General features: G+C 36.4%; 1 protein-coding gene across 7 annotated transcripts in view; it reads left to right on the top strand.

The window, feature by feature from the left end:
• LOC137245466 (uro-adherence factor A) overlaps positions 1 to 22,875 on the top strand; it is a 189,458-nt gene that overhangs the window by 127,869 nt on the left and 38,714 nt on the right. The window contains exon 1 of one of the 7 annotated variants that reach the window (XM_067776178.1): positions 12,643 to 13,050. The exons of the other annotated variants lie outside the window; for them this stretch is intronic. Within the exon in view, the coding sequence (XP_067632279.1) occupies positions 12,988 to 13,050 (63 nt within the window). The 5' untranslated portion in view covers positions 12,643 to 12,987. Of the gene's footprint in view, positions 1 to 12,642; positions 13,051 to 22,875 lie in introns of those variants that run through there. 7 annotated transcript variants of the gene reach the window in all.

Below are 22,875 nucleotides of genomic sequence, written 5' to 3'. Positions count from 1 at the left end.
CCGATTTCAAATGATAACTGCTTAAGGAGTCGTATTATAATATGGAAAGCTTTTTATTGCAGAATACACTCGGAAGATATGCCAGATCACTTCCAAGAGGCGACCCCGCTTAAAGAACATTTTTCAAAGCGTTTTGATTTTAACGCTTCCACTGGCTGAACTAAGCACCTTCGGTATGGTAGGCCGGCATCCTACGTATATACCACGTCCACCCTATAGAAAGAATACCGATATATAATCAATTAAACCAATAAATGTTTCCAACCGCATCAGAAATTATAAAAGTTTTTTTTTTACCGTGACGTGTGCAAGTTTTTCTTAACGTAACAGACCCAGCCAACACAGTTTCTAACGTAGGGAATATTGTAAGTTTACATTAGAATTCTAATGTAGTTCTCTAATGCATTTCGACGACTTTGAAACGATTCGAATAACACTTGAAATGCGATATTATGATTATTGTCACAGTTATCGATTTTTGCACGACATGATAACTTATCCTTAGTGTTATACAAACAAAATAAAAATAGTGAAAACTTGTGTGGAAATATTATAAGTTGCGAAATTCTTTCTTATTTATAATACTAAATACTAACAAGTGAAAATTAATCAAAACAAGTTAATAAAAGAAAGCGAGCAGATTATTGAAGTGCTATTTGAATGGAATGAAGAAAACGCTTCCTCATCCGTACCTCAAACCAACTCTGAGTTCAATATTTAAATACGGTTTTAATTTATTATAATAGAAAAGCTTTTGAAATATGTTCGTTCTTAATACATAAGCTTATAGTCAAATAAAAGTATTTGATATAATGAAACAATTAAATTTTCGCTGATTTTAAATAAATGAACTTCGTTGCTCATCACTTCAAAATTCTCATTAGAAACTCTATGAATTTGACGTTAGAATTCGATTAGAATACTAACCCTTTTCTCGATATCGAGAACGAAGAAGAGTGCTATAATTCGCGACAGTTTCGCAAATCATTCTCTAATCGTCTCTCTTAGAGAAATACATTAGAATTCGATTCGACTTCTAACCGTTTTTTAACCTAAATGTTTGTTGGGGAAGGGTTAATTGTCGTCATATATATTTGAATTTCAACTTCAGTTCCATAAAATTCATTTCAAATTCATAGTTTACGTGCATTTTTTTCGCGTTTTATTTGCACTTATGATTCATCGCATTACCGTCTGCTGTCATTTTCGTAACAACCCTCTAATGTTTGAATACCAAAAAAAGATAAAAACTACCCTTGAAGAGTTCCCTCTTGTTTCATAATGTGGTTGCATTATTTTATGTTATACAAAACAAGTATATAAAATATAGTTGTTGTTGCTTTGGCCAGTGCCCTTCTAACTTATTTTCTGGTTTTATTCCCATACCAATAAAATTGTTAATGTGCGTTAAAATTAAATGCGTAAATTTAAGATAGGCATGACAACAAACTACATGACACCCACTCTACGATACGAGATAAGATATTATTGATTTTGAGTGTTACGCCCCTTAACGAAAGGGGTGCTTAGGGTAGCAATTAGAATGGTAAAGGGGAAGTTTAGAAAATTTACTTCATATTCTGCTTTCACGTTAAAAAAGAATAACGGTTATGCTTTATCGAGCATTTAATAAAAAATAATTCTAAACTTCCTTAGATAAAATTTCGCTAGCTAATCAATCCATTCATATATCATAACTTCAAAACCAAATATATTTAATTAAGATATTTCGTTATAATTGAGCTCGGAAATTTTAGAAACAAATCTTCTTCGTGTAAATTAACTCGGTCTTTCTGTATCTGGATCTTTCTCTTCGAAGGGATTGTATTACCTTACGTCAATTAGTTACCCGACACCCTAATTTTAATTTATAGCTGTAAATTTTATAATTAGAACTTTCGCACTTGCTTTTGCATAAATAACACAGGTCAACAAAATAAGAGTTTTGGTGTGGTGCAGCTCTATTTGTAACCAAATATGGTTGTACTCGGTACCCTGATAAAAACTGTATACTTACTTTTTAAATGCTACGTACAGTTTTCTAGATAGGGTCAAGAACCCCTTTTGAAAAGGTTAAGGCATATATGGCCCCATAACTTTGTTTCTGCTTATTCCATCAACACAGTTTTGATGTCGTTGAGAAGAGTACATTTCGCCGCTTCTATCAGTATACAAGCTGTTAATATGTCTTCAAAAACGTCAGAGAAATTGCCAAAATAATGTGAAAAATCACGGTTTTCTTGAATAATTTGTCAACCAGTGCATATGTAAATTATTTTAAAACAATCTCCTATTAATTCTGTTTTCAAAGACATTTAACTTTTTATATCCGCGTAGATCTTCCTGGGATTTTCTACTTTAGTACATTTCTACTGTGAAAAAAAAAATTTTATTTTAAAAAAACTGTTTCCTTCCCCTTTATTTTTTAAATTTTCTGTAATTAGTACTTTCGGGAGCGCGGTTTCAAGTATTAGTGCCTTTCTATAAATAAATAAAAAAAAATTCAGTATCATGTCTTTATCACGAGGTAGTTGTGTCAATGACCCAAATGTGTTTTGCTACATTTGTGGGGAATACACAGTCCAAAAATTTAGGAAAAGTATAACAGATTTTATAAAAAGTGCTTATTTTTTGTACTTTAAATTGCAAGTTGTAGACAAAATAAGCCGTGGATACCTCGAATAGTTTGCAAAATGAGCTGTAAACACTTGAGACAGTGAGTCAATGGTAAAAGAAGCCATATGAGTTTCGGGGTGCCTATGCAATGGAGAGAACAAACAAATCACTTCGATGACTGTTACTTCTGCTGTGTCGATTTGCGTGGTGTTAATTTTAAAAAAATTATATATCCAAACGTTCAATCCGCTCAGAGACATTTACCATATTCAGAGGAAGCACCTGTTCCAACATTTTATTCTACCCGTGAATCATCGAATAGTGAAGTGTCTAGCGATAGCGATATCGTCTACTGAGCCAACAACTTTTACCAAAGTAGAATTAAACGATCTAATAAGGGATCTTGATTTATCTAAGGAATCTGCAGAGGTGTTGGCTTCTAGATTAAAAGAAAAAAAACTTGTTGGCTACAGGTGCGAAAGTGACTCTCTACCGTACAAGAGAGCAAGACTTGCTGCCATTTTTTAATTCGGAAAATGATATAGTTTTTTGTTCATGCAGGGCCTCCCTCTCAAAATGGGTCTTTCAGAATACCACCCAAATGAATGGCGTCTCTTCATAGACAGCTCTAAACGAAGCTTTAAGTGTGTTCTTTTACACAATGGCAACCAATATGGTTCAATTCCCATTGCTCATTCAACTAAATTAAAGGAAGAATATCAAAATATTGCACTTGTTTTAGACAAAATCAAGTATGACGAATATAATTGAAGTATTTGTGTAGATCTAAAGATGGTTAACTTTTTGTTAGGACAACAAAGTGGATACACCAAATACCCATGTTTTTATTGCCTGCGGGATAGTCGTGCCAAGCACCAACACTGGACAGAAAGGGACTGGCCTGTACGTGAGATGTTGGAAAAAGAGATTCAATTATTTTGCCACCCTTACACATTAAACTGGGTCTAATGAAACAATTTGTGAAGGCGTTAGATAAAAATTGACCTCAATTAGTATTAGCTTAGCTAAAATTGTTGTTTTGTGACACCTTATTGTTGTTGATGTAAATAATTAAAAAAATTGTGACCAAAAACTAATGTAATTATTTCTTATGTTTTATTGTTTCAAAAACAAACAAAAAAAAAAAAAAAAAAATAGACCGCCCCTGAATAAGCTAGGACGGCTAGCGAAACGTACGGCCGCAACAGTGGAATAATCACCATCTTTTTATTTCCTACTGGAACCCACAATAGGTCAAATAGCTTAAAAACAAAATATTAAAATTTATTAAAATTGACAGGAATAACCCAAAATAAAAATGGACAATGTTTCCTTTACATAACGAGAAAATTTCCTAGGCTAAGCATAGAAAAAATAAAAGTGGGTATTTTTGATGGCCCACAGATAAGAATGTTGATAAAAGATACTGATTTTTCAAATTCAATGACCAGTTTGGAACTGCTTGTGTGGAATTCGTTTGTTGAAGGTACTAAGAACTTTCTGGGAAATCAAATTGTTCGAGAAAATCGTGATTAAAAATGAAAAAATTTAACAAAAAATTTTAATTCCAATTTCTCTGACATTTATAAAGATATTTTAACAACTTATATACTGATACAAGCGGCGAAATGTACTCTTTTCAACGACATCAAAACTTTGTTGATAGAATAAACAGAAACAAAGTTATGGGGCCATACATGCCTTAACCTCTTAAAAAGGGGTTCTTGACCCTATCTAGAAAACTGTACGTAGCATTAAAAAAGTAAGTATACAGTTTTTATCAGGGTACCGAGTACTACCAAATTTGGTTACAAGTAGAGCTGCACAAAATCACTGTTGACCAGTGTAATATGTCGGTGGATTGAATGAAAAGTATGTTTACATAAGTAATATATTCCGACTTCTTACCAACGATATCAAATTAATTTAAGTATAGTTATTGCATTAGAGTGCATGATTTTTTTCTTAGAATGGTTAGTGAATGTTTTTTGAAAAGATCTGCTTCTAAAAATTAAAAAATATACTGTGATAAGACAATTTTTGTTGTGCTCCATGATGTAATAATTAAGGTGATGTAACCGCACATTTTCGGTAGCTCTATTTTCCATTATTTACTTGTATTACAAAGGTATTAAATTTTGATTGCTCCATTTTTCGTAAAAATTCCCCAAAAAATTAGTTTCACACAAACACAAACACAAAGTAACGTTAATCTTTTTGGCTAAACAATTCTAGTAGCGGCTTATATAGTTATAATATTTCTAAACGTACATTAAAATCTACTCCGATCGTAGTAGAACTCAAACCCTCTAAAATATGCATGCCGAACTTGTCAGAATAAGGGAAAACGTCAAAGGGATGAGAACACCTGAATATTCATTTCATCATGGTTGTACTCAATTTCTCTTGTAAAAAATTATGTTGCTGATTTTTTTTTTTTAATAAGCTAAACTGAATGTCTTATGAAATAAAAAATTTGAAAAAACTTGTTTCTAAAATTTTTATGTTACTTTGCCCATCACACCACGGCGGTCGCTTTTGTAAACATAATTTGCGTGTATTAATAATAAATCATAAACAAACGAACAGCGAGGACTTGGCAATGTTGAGCGATTTTAAGATTCGGCAACTCAAACTAAATACAGACGACGAAAATTCAAACTTCAATGCTTTGGAATCGAAATTAAGCAAAAGAAAAAAGACACGTATGCCAGATATTTTATCAATAAATGCATGATAATAGTTACCGTGGATAAAAATAGAGTGATATCTTAAGCAATAACAAGTAGACACGATCGCCCTTTTTTATACTCAGTTGAGCAGAGCTCACAGAGTATATTAACATTGATTGGATAACGGTTGGTTGTACAGGTATAAAGGAATCGAGATAGATATAGACTTCCGTATATCAAAATCATCAGGATCGAAAAAAAATTTGATTGAGCCATGTCCGTCCGTCCGTTAACACGATAATTTAAGTAAATTTTGAGGTATCTTGATGAAATTTGGTATGTGGGTTCCTGAGCACTCATCTCAGATCTCTATTTAAAATAAACAATATCGGACTATAACCACGCCCACTTTTTCGATATCGAAAATTTCGAAAAACCGAAAAAGTGCGATAATTCATTACCAAAGACGGATAAAGCGATGAAACTCGGTAGGTGAGTTGAACTTATGATGCAGAATAGAAAATTAGTAAAATTTTGGACAATGGGCGTGGCACCGCCCACTTTTAAAAGAAGGTAATTTAAAAATTTTGCAAGTTGTAATTTGGCAGCCGTTCAAGATATCATGTTGAAATTTGGCAGGAACGTTACCCCTATTACTATATGTATGCTTAATAAAAATTAGCAAAATCGGAGAACGACCACGCCCACTTTTAAAAAAAAATTTTTTAAGTCAAATTTTAACAAAAAATTTTATATCTTTACAATATATAAGTAAATTATGTCAACATTCAACTCCAGTAATGATATGGTGCAACAAAATGCAAAAGTAAAAGAAAATTTCAAAATGGACGTGGCTCCGCCCTTTTTCATTTAATTTGTCTAGGATACTTTTAATGCCATAAGTACAAACATTTACCAATCCTTGTGAAATTTGGTAGGGGCTTAGATTCTGGGACGATAACTTATTTCTGTGAAAAAGAGCGAAATCGGTTGAAGCCGCGCCCAGTTTTTATACACAGTCGACCGCCTGTCCTTCCGCTCGGCCGTTAACACGATAATTTAAGCAAAAATCGATATATCTTTACTAAACTCAGTTCACGTACTTATCTGAACTCACTTTGTATTGGTGTACAAAATGGCCAAAATCCGACTATGACCACGCCCACTTTTTCGATATCGAAAATTACGAAAAATGAAAAAAATGCCATAATTCTATACCAAATACGAAAAAAGGGATGAAACATGGTAATTGGATCGGTTTATTGACGCAAAATATAACTTTAGAAAAAAACTTTGTAAAATGGGTGTGACACCTACCATATTAAGTAGAATGAAATGAAAAAGTTCTACATGGCGAAATAAAAAACCCTTGAAATCTTGGCAGGAATACTTTTCGTGGTATTATACATATAAATAAATTAGCGGTATCCAACAGATGATGTTCTGGGTCACCCTGGTCCACATTTTGGTAGATATCTGGAAAACGCCTTCACATATACACTCCCTTTTAAAAGCCTCATTAACACCTTTCATTTGATATCCATATCGTACAAACAAATTCTAGAGTCAACCCTGATCCAACTTTATGACGATATCCCTAAATGGCGTCCACCTACAGAACTATGGCCCACTCCCTCATAAAATACTCTTTAATACCTTTCGTTTGATACACATGTCATAAAAACATATTCCAGGGTTACCCTCGGTTCATTTTCCTACATGGTTATTTTCCCTTATGTTGTCACCATAGCTCTCAACTGAGTATGCAATGTTCGGTTACACCCGAACTTAACCTTCCTTACTTGTTTAAAAATAGTAACGTGGTCTCATCCTACGTCTCCTTCTATCACCCGCTCAAAATAGCCGGCGGCCGTATGCGCCGTAATGCTGAACATCCTGTTCCATCCGCTGCCAAAAACACTAAAAAGTAACCATCTCAAACATCCCGTTAGGCAGTTAACGGATATGATATCACATTTGTTTTGTACACAGTGATAATTGTGATACCAATAACAGAACCATTCGCATAACTGAAACTAGATTTAAAAATCTAAAAGCTTTAGTCTACTGTTTCAAATCATTTAAGCGATTTTGATCGATTCCAACAAAACCAGTAAGTCGTTGCCTTTACACAAAAATGTACTCTTTAATTGTTAAATTACATGCAAAAGTCATTAGAACCTTCATTATACACATATGGTCTGGGAAGAAAACCCATGGATATATTCTCGATTCTCGATCTTTAGAATTTAAGCTCACTTTCCTAATAATCAATTTATTTCTTTAAATTTTGTTAGATGTTTTGATATCGTGAACTTTTTCGTACCATCCTAATGTTCACATATGTTTACGTACGTGTTTGAATTTAATAACGTAAACTGATATTATACACGCAAAGCGTGTTTTTTTAAGTATTCATATTACACTGCTATTTTGTTCCAAAACATTAAATTAAGCCAAGGTGAGAATCGGATTTCACAAAAAAAAAAAAACTACGAAGCATTTATTTTCAGATTATATATTATTTGTCTTTTTCGTTTCTTTTTTTAACTTTTGGTCACGTTATACCATAAAATCACATAATATTCTATTTACAGTCGTACAATGCGAATAGGTTTTTGTGACGTTTTCGGCCTATGCCTCCGTCTAGATTTCTGATTACTTTATACTGTCTATTTGTGATGGCTTTCATTCAGTCTCCTTTTACTATGTTCAAATAACGGCAATTTTTTTTATTTTTATACATATAAGTTTTAAGATAAAAGAGAAGAAATTATATGTGTTTTTAAAAATAATCTGATATCGGCCATAAGATATTTTTTTAAGTTTAGCTACAACTGTAAGGCCCGGTTTTTCATTAGTTGGTTGCGCTAAACTTAAACTCTAGTCAAATTATGTATATTTTATTTTTTTTTTTTTTCGTGAAAATACTGTAGTACGGAATAGTACATGTTAGTCCAGTTAGAGAACCACAAGCTGGGAATTAAATTTTTTCAACTTTAGTAATAGAATTTTTGGCTTTGTAAAAAATTCCCTCTTTTGCTGAGTACGCTATGATTCTCGAGTAGAACCACTGTTCCGAAAGAACTCTTCAAATTTTAGAAGTATGCCTAGTTATGAACAAGAGCTCTAATGGTACTCGAACCTAAATGCTTCTTGGGTATATTCGACGCCATTTCGAACGAACGCAAATCACCGATAGGTTAACTAAAGTTTAACTCTGCAAGATCGGCCGCTTAAGCTCAGCTTAAACTTCAGTTAAAGTAGACTGAAAACTGCAGAATGAGTTTAAGCGTAGTTTAACTGACAAACTGACCGAAATTTACGTTGGTCTGTTGGTTATAACAAGTTAGCTTTTAAAGCAGCTTAGTTCATGGGGCTTCCCTGTGAGGATTTAACAGACTGTGCGTTGTGGGAGGGACGCAACAAATTAAATGGGGTTACACTGAAGTGACAGCCCTTGGTCGGAAAAATCGCGAGACGCTCCGCTACATAGAACCGGCTGCCTTGGGAAGCGGAGGCTGGCGTCGTTTCAAATAAGCTGCTATTACATGGAGATTGGGGATAGGGACAGTATTTGTTTTAACGGACAGTCATAAATAGTTCCTACATGCTATAATCTTTACCCGAGACCTCTTAAAGTCCCCATATCACTTTGCCACAGAAAAAAATCTATCAATTGCTAAAAACAGTAGGGAAAGCAAAGAACAGGAAAGTAAATGTAAGAAAAGAAGTTTTGTTATAGCTGTGCTATCGACGGGGTATAGACGAGTTATCGATTTATAATCGAAGTGTTATAAATTCGATATCGATAACAAAAGTGATAATGATGAGTTATCGATTTTTTGTTGGAGGGTTATCTCGTTTGTCGGAGCTTTTTTCATAAAGCCCGATTTTTTCTGACAAATTTACTTCTGTTGTTGTTTAACTTCAACCTTTGGGCGAGCTCTAGTTAATTCAAAAATACTGAGTTTCTAGACGCACATCTTGTTTCATTACACATCGATCTTCATGGAATCTTAGTACTCACGCCTCTTTTTTATACATGCTTTTCGTGCTACCTTCACAACGCAATGAGTCGCATAAAATACTGGTAAAGAGTATAGTCGGAAGTCCGTAGGAGGCCTTCTGTATTACCAGCCTTGTAAAGTGTCAACTATTAGATTCACATTGGAACCAGAGTTGGTCGGGGGAGGTGTGATAATCAACACTCTCCCAATGCCTGTTGGTTATCTATTATTCGCACGTTAGCTGGAAATATGTGCATTTGAACTGCGAAAGTGTTTATTTCGTTCGAATTGTAGTCGGAGGTTTGAAGTATTGTTATTTTTTTCATAAAATGGATTTCAATAATAAATCCGTCTAGTACATACTTCGTTTATAACTTATAGGCGAAACGCCATACGTATTATGGATTCATCCAAACTTAAAAATCCCTTGAAGCGTAATGAAGGTACACTGAGTTCGTGACTTTTGGAAACAAAATTAAGTTTTATAAAAACATTTTTTTTTAATTTTTAACAACTCGGCAACGGGATTTTAAAATTCCAGATCAGTAAAAATTTATAGTTCTGGATTCAGTAAAGTCATGCCAGTCTAGTACAATAGGTGTTCCTACCACATACATCCCACTGTTCATACCATTTCCTCTTTTATTCGGAAACAAATAAAAACAAGTAAGGACGGGACTTTCTTCGGCTGTGCCGAAGACTTCATACCTTTCATGAATGGGGCTGAGCAATAATCTTATCCCATTCGTAATCTCCAAATAATCGGCTGTATAAGATAAGAAATATATAGTGAACAGATGTACATACCTAAATGATTTTTAAGATAAATATAAAATAAATAAAATAATAAAAAAAAAATTAGTTAAACGGTTTTATTGAAAGCAATACTTACATGAAGTAATAGTAATACTAAAAGCTATAAAATAATTAGGTTAGGTCCTAGGTACTAGTCACCACACTCTTCATCAATCTAGGGCGTTGATCAGACAATTAAATAAATGCGTTGGGCGTGTGAAATTTCTAAAAATGTGAGGCGTAGCATCACCTGATTAAGGTTCAGTTGGTTTTACTTATGACTATCAATAGAAATATGACGCGTCCAACGCTTTTATTTAATTGTCTCATCAACGCCCTAGATTGATGAAGAGTGTGGTGACTAGTACCTAGGACCTAACCTAATTATTTTCTAGCTTTTAGTATTATTATTACTTCATGTAAGTATTGTTTTCAATAAAACCGTTTAACTTAAATATTTTTTTTTAGTTATTTTATTTTCAAGTATTAAGTCTTTATTTAATTGCCTATTATTTCTCATTCTATTTAGTTCATTTAGTGACTCATTATTACAAGGACTCTTTTCTGACAATTTGTTGCAATCTAAGTCCTCAATACATAATCCTTTCAAAGACTTTACTCGACTCTGCGTCACGTATGCTTGTTCCTCCTCTAACTACAAAATATTTTGATGTCACTTATACCGGACTGTATGTAATATTTGTTCCAAATATGACCCAAATCGGACCACAAATACAATTTTTGTGAATATCTCGATCCTTGCGCCACCTAGCGGCGATTTTTTTCATATGTCGCTTTCTACTCTTGTATGTATTATGTTTTCCAAATATTAGCCAAATCGGTCCACAAATACGATTATTGTGATATCTCGATCCTTGCGCCACCTAGGGGCGATTTTTTTCTTATTATTGCATTGTCATCGGGTTCTAAACTATATTCCAAGTTTCAAGCTTGTAGCTTATCGGGAAGTTACCTCAATTTCAATTACAAAATTCGTGCCAGCCAGGCTGTCAACTCAAGCTAAAAAAAAACCGTTTAAAAATAGGTAGGTACTTTGTGTGAGGATGCGCTTTTTGAGGTCTGCATGTAAAAACTAAGACTACGAATCACGTATTTCAACAATATATGACTTAAACGTAAGTACTTGATGAAATTTGAAGCCTCTCGTCGTAAAAAAGAGGCAAAAATGACAGTTTATATGGGGTATATAATATATATACCACCGACCTCTATGATTTTTTCAGACAACAATACATGCTATATACGTAAGCAACTGGTGAAACTTGAAGCTTATAGCTGTTAAAATGGGGCAGATATTGTGAAAAGTTTCTTATCTGAACAATCGGTTGTATGAGATATATACTATATGTACCACCGATCTCTATGATTTTTTCAGACAAGAATATATAAAAAAAATAAATAAATGAAAGGCGCGATAACCTCCGAAGAGATTTAAGGCCGAGCTTCTCTTCCAATTTGCGTTGTGCTCCTTTGAATTTTTCCTACAAATTGGCGCGACGGGACCTACTTGTTTTATGCCGACTCCGAACAGCATCTGCCACGCAGATGAGTTTTCACTAAGAGCTTTTCATGGCAGAAATACCCTCGGAGTGCTTGCCAGACAATGCCGAGGGCGACCCCGCTTCGAAAAATGTTCTTCTGAATGAAAAAACTTGTTTCTAAAATTTTGATGTTGCTTTTTTTTTTTTTTTTTTTTTTTTCTCGGGGCGTGAACCCAAGGTCTTCGGTGTGCTCGGCGGAATACGCTACCATCACACCACGGCGGCCGCCGCGAAAACAATATATGCTATATACGTAAGCATTCGTTGAAATTTGAAGCCTCTAGCTCTTAAAATGGGATAGTAATTACGAAAAGTTTCTTATCTGAACAATCGGTTGTGGGGGATATATAGACCGATCTCATCCATTTTTTCAGACAACAATATGTGCAATATACGAAAGCATATGGTGATGTTTGAAGCTTAAATTTGACAAATTGAGGAAGATATGACAAAAATCCTCTCTTTCTGAAAAATGGGTTGTATGGAGGATATATGCTATAGTGGTCCGAACCGGCCGGTTCCGACAAATGTCTAATCAGACACCTAAATACACCCGCTAACCAAATTTATCAAGATACCTCAAAAATTGAGGGACTAGTTTCAATACAGACAGGCGGACAGACGGACATGGCTAAATCAACTCAGCACTTCATCTTGATTATTTCGGTATACTTAATGGTAGGTCTATCTATTTTCCTTTAAGGACTTACAATTTTGAGATTCGTGCCAAAGTTAATATACTATTTCATTTTCATGAAAGGTATAAAAATAATTTGGTGAAACTACACACCCAAATTCACGCTCTTCCCACCCAAATGCAACAACAATAAATTTTCAATGTCATGAACAGCTGAAAAACAGTTCATCGCCACGCTGACTGTCAGAGCACGGCTGAATAACAGAATGGTCAGGAAATGCCGGCCGGTTGGCAAAACGACATCAGCGACCTCCACACAAAAACGAGGGTTGTTTCATCTATGAATGTAGTTTTAGGTCGCCTATTGCAAGATTCGCTTGATTAATTTTTTCTTCTTTCTCAGTATTCCGTCAGCTTTTTTCTAAAGTACGAGTAGTGCGCTAAACTACTATTTATTTATAACGGCATGGCTGTTTGTTGATTTTTGACTTTTTATTTTATTGTTGTTATTATATATACAAAGATTTATTTATGTGCGCGCTATATTTCATACAACGAAATAAAATTGGATGTTATATGAAAAGTTTTGCAAGCATGCAAAAGTGGGAAAAATAAATAAATAACTCGTTCAATAAAATAAAAATTTAGAATAAAACTTGTTCGCTTTAGTGACAATTAAATTTTAGCAAGTTGTTATGTATTGTGTTCCACGTTTTGTGCACAAACCATCGAAATATTCGAGATTCGGTTGCAATGTGGTGAGTTTATTTAATTTTAAGGTTATATTTATCAAATTTACTGAAATTATTTGAAGCACTTATTCCGAGAGGTATTGTTATCGCTCAAACTTCCGTGTGCTGCTAGTGTTACTATGGCTTTCAAGATGTTTCTATAGTAAAATTTGCAAATTCCACGAAGACTTTTTAGTATATCAATGCTGAAATAATTGAGAGGATATATTCCATATTTTTCATATACTTCTTCTTCTCGTACGAAAGTATCAGCCAAGATCATTAATCTAAGCAGGGAGGACCTACGTACGCACTCTCACTGTGTACTATACAGGACACTGTGGTCTACGATATCACCTAAGTAAGTTAAATCTATCCGATACTCAAATTTGTTGTTTCTGTGAGCTGGAGTATAAAATGCCGGTTCACATTCTCTGCGAATGCGTCGCTCTGGCAAGGCAGAGACTCTCACATCTGGGTGTTGTGACTCTTAATCGCTATGTGATATGGAGTAAAAAGCCTGAAGAGGTACTTAGATACATTAAAAGCCTACACATACAAAATTAAGTTGAAAGATCATGTACAATAGATTTACACAAAGGTCGCAGTGCTTCTAGTTTTAATAATAATAATAAGAATATGTCCCTTATATCACTGGGAACAGAAAACTATAGATTATCTTCTCAAGATCTCGCTTTGCTTGTGCACACTCCTTGAAGTAATTTTTGGTATTTTTCTTTTAAGTTCTTTCCCGTTGTATAGAGTACTCTGAGCAGGAATATGTGATTACGCTCTTGGACATCGCTATTTGAAAAACGTTTTTTATATGAAGAAGTATAACATTTACATATATATATATATATATATATATATTTTGTTAGAGTAACCTGTCTGCTTATTGTCATAACTTGTAAAGCCCATACAGCTCATCATTATATTTCATTCGATACGCGTCGTCGACATCACGGTCCTCTCTATAAACCTTCCGCAGAGCTTTACTCGAATAACCATCTCATCACTACACCGTCCATGTTTCCGAGCCTTACATCTGGACAGGTATGATGAGCGTAGAGCATAATTTCTGTTCGTCGAGAGAGGACTTTTTTAATTTTCAACTGCCTACTCAGTCCAAACTAGCACTTGTTGGCAAGAGTTGTTCTCTGTTTGTTTTCTAAGCTGACATTGTTTTTGCTGTTAATGCTGGTTCCCAAATAGATGAAATCTTTCACAATCTCCAATTTATATCCGTCAATAGTGACGTGACTGCCAAGGCATGAGTGCGCCGATTCTTTTTGACACCAAGTACTTAATCTTGTCCTCATTCACCACAAGTCCCACCTCGCGTAGCATGGCCCCTGTAAATTTCCACTTCATGAATGCTGCTGCGGCCAGTAAAGAAGACATGTTTAGTAATCTCTTGTATGTTTTTGCAACGGATAACACGAAACTATTGGCCTGAAATCTTTGGGCCTTGAAAGACTCTGTTCTCCCGACTTTGGGAATTAAACCACTCTTGTTTTCTTCCTAGCGGCCCAAAGAAGGGTGTGAATAAAGCGAGCAGTGTATATTATGATAGAAAAGCTTCCTGGTGTGCCGTATTTGATCTTTGCGCCACCTACCCGCAGCACTGCAAAAAAGGGAGCGTCAATGAGGTAGCCAGGAAAGGCCTCTCACAAAGGTTCTATCGGTCTTATTGCTGGGAAGAATTTTACAGAGTCCTATTGAGTACTTCGTGGCCTAAATCCAATCACAATGTTCTTGTCAGCACTTTGCTATCGTTATGGGTATAGATTTTTCATTTTTCCCCAGAAACGCTCGGAACTTCATAAAGCTAATCGATATGAAGAAAATATTTCTCGCTAAAATTTAAAAATACTTGGAAAACTGTGATCTCCAAAATGACGTGTTCAATCTCTCTTCATCAACTGTACTCTATCATCTGTCATTTTAAAACAATAAGCAATCAAATCATCATCATCGACGCTTTGACAGTTATCTCAGTCCATCCAAAACTCTTGCTATTCTCCACAAGCTAGACAACAACAATAAAGATTTATCATATCCATTATTCATTTTCAAAAATCCAAACAATCGTTCGTAATGCCATATACACCCCCGTTGTATGGATACTTCAAAACAACATTTTTCATTTCATTCATCAGCTGTTGTAATCGTGGAATTCACAGTCACCACCCACTGATTTTAATGCTTAATGTTAATTAAATATTACGCATGTTCATATTTTCGGAAAATCTCTTCCTCAGTTTTTCATAAATATGTATATCTACATAAATAAATATAAGCACATGAGTATGCAAATCTACTGAAGCTGAACGGCGACTATATACAATAACAACAATAATAAAATTTAAGCCCTTCCGTTTTGATTTAGCTCAACGAACCAAGCAACCAACCACCTCAGCTCACATGAAATTCACTACCAAAAAAGAACTAACCACCCCGCACCCCACACTCAGTGCAATTGCAGCAGCACGTGCAGCTGCCGCACGTTAGCGTATGCTGGCGCCGTCTCCGTCCCTGATGTCTCTTACCAGTGTTTGCCAAATTCAGTCAAGCCAACTTGGCTCTTTGGAGGATTTGCTATTTCTACTCACCTCTCCTCTGCTAAGCCTATTTTTTCCGCTTGAGTCCGTTAGGCTTGGGGTTTGTCAAAACATGACATTATGTTCGCACCAATGCAACATGTTGCTAGGATTTGTTTTGTACATTCGTGCAACTGTTTGAAATTGACAACAACCCTTACTCGGTCGAGGGCATTCAAATTTCTTTCCTTTTTTAAGTTTTTTTTTTTTATTTCATGTTTTTTATTGTACTGTTATAGTATCAGCAAATGACTGCATGGCATTCCCTGTTGCTTTATTCGTTGAACAAGCTGATGTAAAAGCCATTGATGTTTCTTCGGCGTAGTGGGAAACTCGAGGGTAAAACTACTATCTGTGAACCACGATTTGGTCTGGCTGGTCTGTAGATCGCCCTACCTAAAATGCCGCTTCGAAAAAGACCCATCTCAAGACATGGTCGAAGAACGCTCTGTTTCAGAATTTATTTCAAATATGTTTTGGGTTTACTTTGAAAGCGTAACCGAAAGCGTTACTGAAACAGTAGGCTTAACTGAAGTAGTAATCCTTATTGCCACGGCAACTGTCGAAATATTTGTAACCATTATACATAACGTAACTGTTTGCGTAACTGTGACCTCGACTATAACCGTAACCGTAAAAATAACCATAGCCATAAACCAATAACAGTTCCCATAACTACCTTCTATTGAAAGCGCATATTTAAGCTTAAACTACTGTAGCTGCTACTGACGTAACCCTAAAATGAAACCATAACTGTGACTGTAAGGCGACTTAAGGTACACTCTCGGATTTTCGACCTTGCCTACCCTTCATCATTATAGTCGCCATCATCATCCTTATCCTTATGGTCCATATAACACATAAATTTGGCATCCACATCATACATTAACAATTGTTACCAAAATCTTGCTAAGAAAGAACAGAAACCCCAATAAAATATTCAAATCGTTTTGCTGGTAGCACTTTCGCAGGAGTTGAGGGGACTTAATCGCATACGGTCGCCACGTTTGAAAGACATCAACTTGTAGAAGATGTAGGTCTGCTCGGGCACCGTAATCAGACCTTTAAACATATAAGTTTTCATGACGCAACAAAATCTCCAAGCAATATACAAGACAGCCACACATGGTCGGCACATTTAAGTGATAAAAACGGGAGGGAGTTTCAGACCTGATCGGACGCCACACCAAAAACAGCTATGGGATCTCTCCTTATAATGACCTCTTCACACAGCGAGACGAAATGGGCAGTATTAGATAGCACAATTGAAGCTAAAGAGAAAATTCATACTGTTCTAGCGCAACCTCTGACATTACAGTAGACAACACTTCGACACAGATCCCAGACAAAAGCTCTCGCCCTGTGAATGGGGTATTCAGAGCTAACCACGGAGGTGGAAGTACCACTGTAGCAACTTTACACCTGAATTTTTTAAAAGATTCAGCTCTTATATAACCAATTAAATCAATCTAATGGAAGGTGAAAAACATCTATACAGCATATTACTCAAGTGAAAGAGTCGTCGGTGGAAAATGAGTTGGAAAACCCAAACTCAGACCTCATTAGACTCACACCAACCTATGGAATAATAGTATTGTAGCCAGCCATGGACAAGCAGTACAATATCAAAAAGGTGGATAGAGTACTGCGATCAGCCTTCGAAGGGGAAAGAGAAGAACTAAGGTCGTATCTAACCGACAAAATAAACGTGCTATTTAACCAGTTACCTCTGGACCTTCATATACGTTAAACTGAACTGATTCGGCTGACTTCGTGAGTCTGGCTGTGGAAACTCTAGTCAGCATTGGCAAGAATAGGGACTTTTGTGGACGCTGGGGAAACGGTCGACATGCATAATCTACTTACATCAATCAAAAGGAACCTTAGAAAGTTCCAAGATGTTCCTTAAATGATAACAGCAATCAATTGACCGAACCAAATGGTTTCAACCGAGTATCGATCAGTTGCGATAAAAGCAAAAGCGAAATACAAAGCTGTATAGCTTTTCAACTTCCCCAACCCAATTGTCAACCTCACCTACCCGAGAGGAATCCAACTACATTTGAATGAAACATTGAATGTGGTATACACATATTTAGCAGGAGAGGGAAGTCCAAATGGTTCATAAAACTTGAGAATGAGGGTGGGATAGCCTAGAAGATTCAATGTGGTCATACTAAATCGTTCTCCAGATGGTCCAAATGGTTATACTTACCGGAACGTAGTAGATCCATATCCGGCGCAGGATCAACATCGATAACACTCGCCAAAACCTACGAGGATTGCCTTTACCACTGTAAGAAGAAGAAGGAAGGATCTTCGCCTGTAGGGAAACCTGTAGACCATCTACAACAAATGCAATGGATATCTACGTTGCTTGAGTTACAAATAAATATTGATAACGCACATCGTGGTCAATATATGTAGGTATTCGGGACAGGTTTCTATCGATTGTAGACCCGCTTACGTTGAAAAGCCTTATATTTGCCCAGTCTCTTTATTTACATTTCTTCCAGCAAGACTTAATTAAGTTAATGAAATTTTTATTTAGTCGTGACCAGTCAGAGCATCTTTGCTAAATTAATCCTTTTTGTAACACCCTATAGGTTTAGTAGCGGTGCGCCTTTAAAAATGCTTATTGGCGACGATTTGAATAGTCATCAAATTGATATTTATGCAGACGCACGCTCCACTCATCATACGCTATCGATGCATGAGCTCACGTCAACTGCGGCCATCCGTTTTGTCCACTTAACGTCGACAGACTGACGCCTCTCTGCCCGACTCCTTCGCTGTCCGCAAGATATGCTCAGCTGCCACTTGTAATTTATTTTAATATTTGTTCTATGCGTGAGTGCATATTTTTGTTAGACTGTTATTGCTTTGTATTTCTATTTTTTTGCTTTTTTATACTCAGTTGAGAGAGCTCACAGAGTATATTAACTTTGATTGGATAACGGTTGGTTGTACAGGTATAAAGGAATCGAGATAGATATAGACTTTCATATATCAAAATCATCAGTATCGAAAAAGAATTCGATTGAGCCATGTCAAATGAACGATATCGGACAATAACCACGCCCACATTTTCGATATCGAAAATTTCGAAAAATCGAAACAGTGCGATAATTCATTACAAAATACGGATTAAGCGATGAAACTTGGTAGGTGAGTTGAACTTATGACGCAGAATAAAAAACTAGTAAAATTTTGGACAATGGGCGTGGCACCGCCCACTTTTAAAAGAAGGTAATTTAGAAGATTTGCAAGCTGTAATTTGGCAGTCATTGAAGATATCATGATGAAATTAGGCAGGAACGTTACTCTTATTACTATATGTCTGCCTAATAAAAATTAGCAAAATCGAAGAACGACCACGCCCACTTTTTAAAAAAAAAATTTTTTTAATTCAAATTTTAAAAGAAAAGTTAATATCTTTACAGTATATAAGTAAATTATGTTAACTTTCAACTCCAGTTATGATATGTTGCAACAAAATACAAAAATAAAAGAAAATTTCAAAATGGGCGTGGCTCCGCCCTTTTTCATTTAATTTGTCTAGGATACTTTTAATGCCATAAGTCGAACAAAAATTTACCAATCCTTGTGAAATTTGGTAGAGGCTTAGATTCTAGGACGATAACTGTTTTCTGTGAAAAATGGCGAAATCGGTTGAAGCCACGCCCAGTTTTATACACAGTCGACCGTCTGTCCTTCCGCTCGGCCGTTAACACGATAACTTGAGCAAAAATCGATATATCTTTACTAAACTCAGTTCACGTACTTATCTGAACTCACTTTGTATTGGTGTTATAAATGGCCGAAATCCGACTATGACCACGCCCACTTTTTCGATATCGAAAATTACGAAAAATTAAAAAAATGCCATAATTATATACCAAATACGAAAAAAGGGATGAAACATGGTAATTGTATTGGTCTATTGACGTAAAATATAACTTTAGAAAAAAACTTGGTAAAATGGGTGTGACACCTACCATATTAAGTAGAAGAAAATGAAAAAGTTTTGCAGGGCGAAATCAAAAGCCCTTGGAATCTTGGAGGGAATACTGTTCGTGGTATTACATATATAAATAAATTAAAGGTACCCGACAGATGATGTTCTAGATCACCCTGGTCCACATTTTGGTCGATATCTCGAAAACGCCTTCACATACATATACAACTAAGGGCCACTCCCTTTTAAAACCCTCATTAATACCTTTAATTTGATACCCATATCATACAAACACATTCTAGAGGCACCCCTGGTCCACGTTTATGGCGATATCTCGAAAAGGCGTCCACATATAGAACTAAGGCTCACTTCTTTTTAAAATACTCATTAGCACCTTTCATTTGATACCCATATCGTACAAACAAATTCTAGAGTCACCCTTGGTCCACCTTTATGGCGATATCTCGAAAAGGCGTCCACCTATAGAACTAAGGCCCACGCCCTTTTAAAATACTCATTAACACCTTTCATTTGATACCCATATTGTACAAACGCATTCTAGAGTCAACCCTGGTCCCCTTTTATGGCGATATCCCGAAAAGGCATCCACCCATAGAACTAAGGCCCACTCCCTTTTAAAACACTTATTAACACCTTTCGTTTGATACCCATATTGTACAAACGCATTCTAGAGTCAACCCTGGTCCACTTTTAAAACTATATTCCGAAAAGGCGTCCATCTATAGAACTTAGGCCCACGCCCTTTTAAAATACTTATTAATACCTTACATTTGATACCCATATCGTACAAAATAAATTCTAGAGTCACCCCTGGTCCACCTTTATGGCGATATCTCGAAAAGGCGTCCACCTATAGAACTTAGGCCCCTCCCTTTTAAAATTATCATTAACACATTTCATTTGATACCCATATCGTACAAACAAATTCTAGAGTCAGGCCTGGTCCACCTTTATGGCGATATCCCTAAATGGCGTCCATCTATAGAACTATGGCCCACTTCCTCTTAAAATACTCTTTAATACCTTCCATTTGATACACATGTCATACAAACACATTCCAGGGTTACCCTAGGTTCTTTTTACAACATGGTGATTTCCCTTATGTTGTCACCATAGCTCTCAACTGAGTATGTAATGTTCGGTTACACCCGAACTTAGCCTTCCTTACTTGTTTTTTATGCATACAAATTATTCCGCTTATGATTTTGGCATTCAATACGGCAACGCAGTAAGTGTAAATAACTCGTACAATTCATTTATGCTAATTGTGGCATCAAGCATCCACATCCACATGACAGCTCAAGCTCATTTTAACAAGTGGCAATGTAAAATTTGCCAAAATCTCTGTTGTTTGGACAAATGCCCCTGCGTGTGACCAACAGGATTAACTTAAAGAAAGTATAGCAGCAGAAGAAGAAGAGCGTTGAGTGTGCTTGAGGTTGTGGCTGGTTGCATATTTACACACCAACGTTGGGAGTCGATTGGGAGGCTACACATTTGAATTTCTACCCCTCAAAATATTTCAATTATGCGTATGTACTTACGTATTTGCTTCAATGTGCATATGAGTGTATGTTTGTTTGTTCATTATGATAAATGATATTGCGAAATATTTTACATTTAAGCTCGTAATTCAAAATATTCAAATGAAGTGACTACTACTTCAGAAGGGCCTCACATACCTAAAAATTTACCAAAGCTACTTGTGACTGCTTTTTGAATAAATTAAAGAAAAGACCGCTTATTTGCTCTAACTTATTCAAATTTTCAGGATTTCTTCCACTAGAGAGCACAGTAGGGCCACCTTTAAAGGAAATAGTGCCTACTTAGGCTGAAGGCTTTCATTTCCAAAGCAGGAAAACTTAACTACTCGGAAGCCAAGGACTTTCCTTTATCCTTAAAACACTTGAGTGATTTATCGTTCTACATATTAGAAGCAATGCCAATCTCTGAAGGATGAACGCAGCACGCATACCGCATACCGAAAAGGCAAGTCAGTTGAAATTGCCCTTCATGAGGCAGTCAGTGTCATCGAGAACTCACTGAATTGCAAGGAGTATACGTTAGCAGCTTTCCCCGACTATGAGGGCGTTTTCAACAAGGTGCAGACGAAGGCCATCTGCCAAGCTCTTACAGGATAGGGAACCCATATCTCTATAATTGTATGGATCGACTATATGCAACTTTAGGAACTGGTTCTATTGGCAAAAGGAATTCTAGAAATCTTCAGGAGAAAAGGAAGCAAGGTAGGAGTGTACGCCGACGACTTAGTGATTCTGATCACAGGCAAATTCTTGCCCACGATCAGCGATCTCATGGAAATGGCACTCTGTGACATTTCCCGATGGGCTGGTGTAAACAGAACAAAAACCGAACTTGTCCTGTTCATGAGAAAGACAAAGGTACCCTCCTTTAACTTACCGAGGCTAAACGACACAACGTTAAATCTTTCATCCAAAACCTGGGTTCATCAGAGAAAGCAAGTGGTTCGTTGAGGACCACTAGGAGGTAATAGGGTTAGACGAGTTAGCCGCCACCCTGCACTTACTTAGGGCACTCACAATGGACGAAAATGTCTCCGAGTGGAAGTGCGCGTAATACTCACGCACGCCCTCTTAACCTAGCCTGAATATCTAGCAAAAAAAGCGCGTCGTCGAAAGACTGTGTAACGAAGCTTTTCCTTGCCCCGGTGCTTCTTCAGTAACTGCTGGGGTATACTCGCCGTGTCCAAGGTTCGTTTACAATGAATTTGTATTTCGGGGCACCTTGCAAATCGTTTTCATATAAATTCACTTTATTGGTAAATTCCCTAAACTATAATATAAAATGTATAAAATGTGTATCTATAATTCACTTAATTTCATTGCTTGCTTTATAATTCGTGATGGGCTAGCGGTCCCTCGTGTCCCGTTAGGAGCGTTCTGTTAGGGCGCCGTACTGGTCGCCGTCTAGGTAGTGTGAATGTGTCTCGGTGACGCCTTGCGCCGGCGTGTTCCTATTATGGTTAGTGGCAGTGCTAAGCCCGCTGCGGCCAGCGTCGTATGCCCGCGTATCTCTGCTGCGACCAACGTCGTATGTACGCGTAGCTCTGTTGCAGCCAACGTCGTGCGTATTCGTGGCTCTACTAGCGTCGTATTTATGGGTGGCTCTGCTGCCAACGTCGTGTGTATGCGTGACTCTGCTGTGGCCAACGTAGTATATTTGCGTAGCTCTGCTGCGGCCAACATCGTATGTAAGCGTGACTCTGCTGTGGCCAACGTCGTGTGTGCG

This window comes from Eurosta solidaginis, chromosome 3 (assembly GCF_040869045.1).
Source record: "Eurosta solidaginis isolate ZX-2024a chromosome 3, ASM4086904v1, whole genome shotgun sequence".
In the NCBI taxonomy this organism is placed as follows: domain Eukaryota; kingdom Metazoa; phylum Arthropoda; class Insecta; order Diptera; family Tephritidae; genus Eurosta; species Eurosta solidaginis.
The sequence above is the reverse complement of the archived record's forward strand: the minus strand, read 5'-3'. Positions and strand labels throughout refer to the sequence as shown.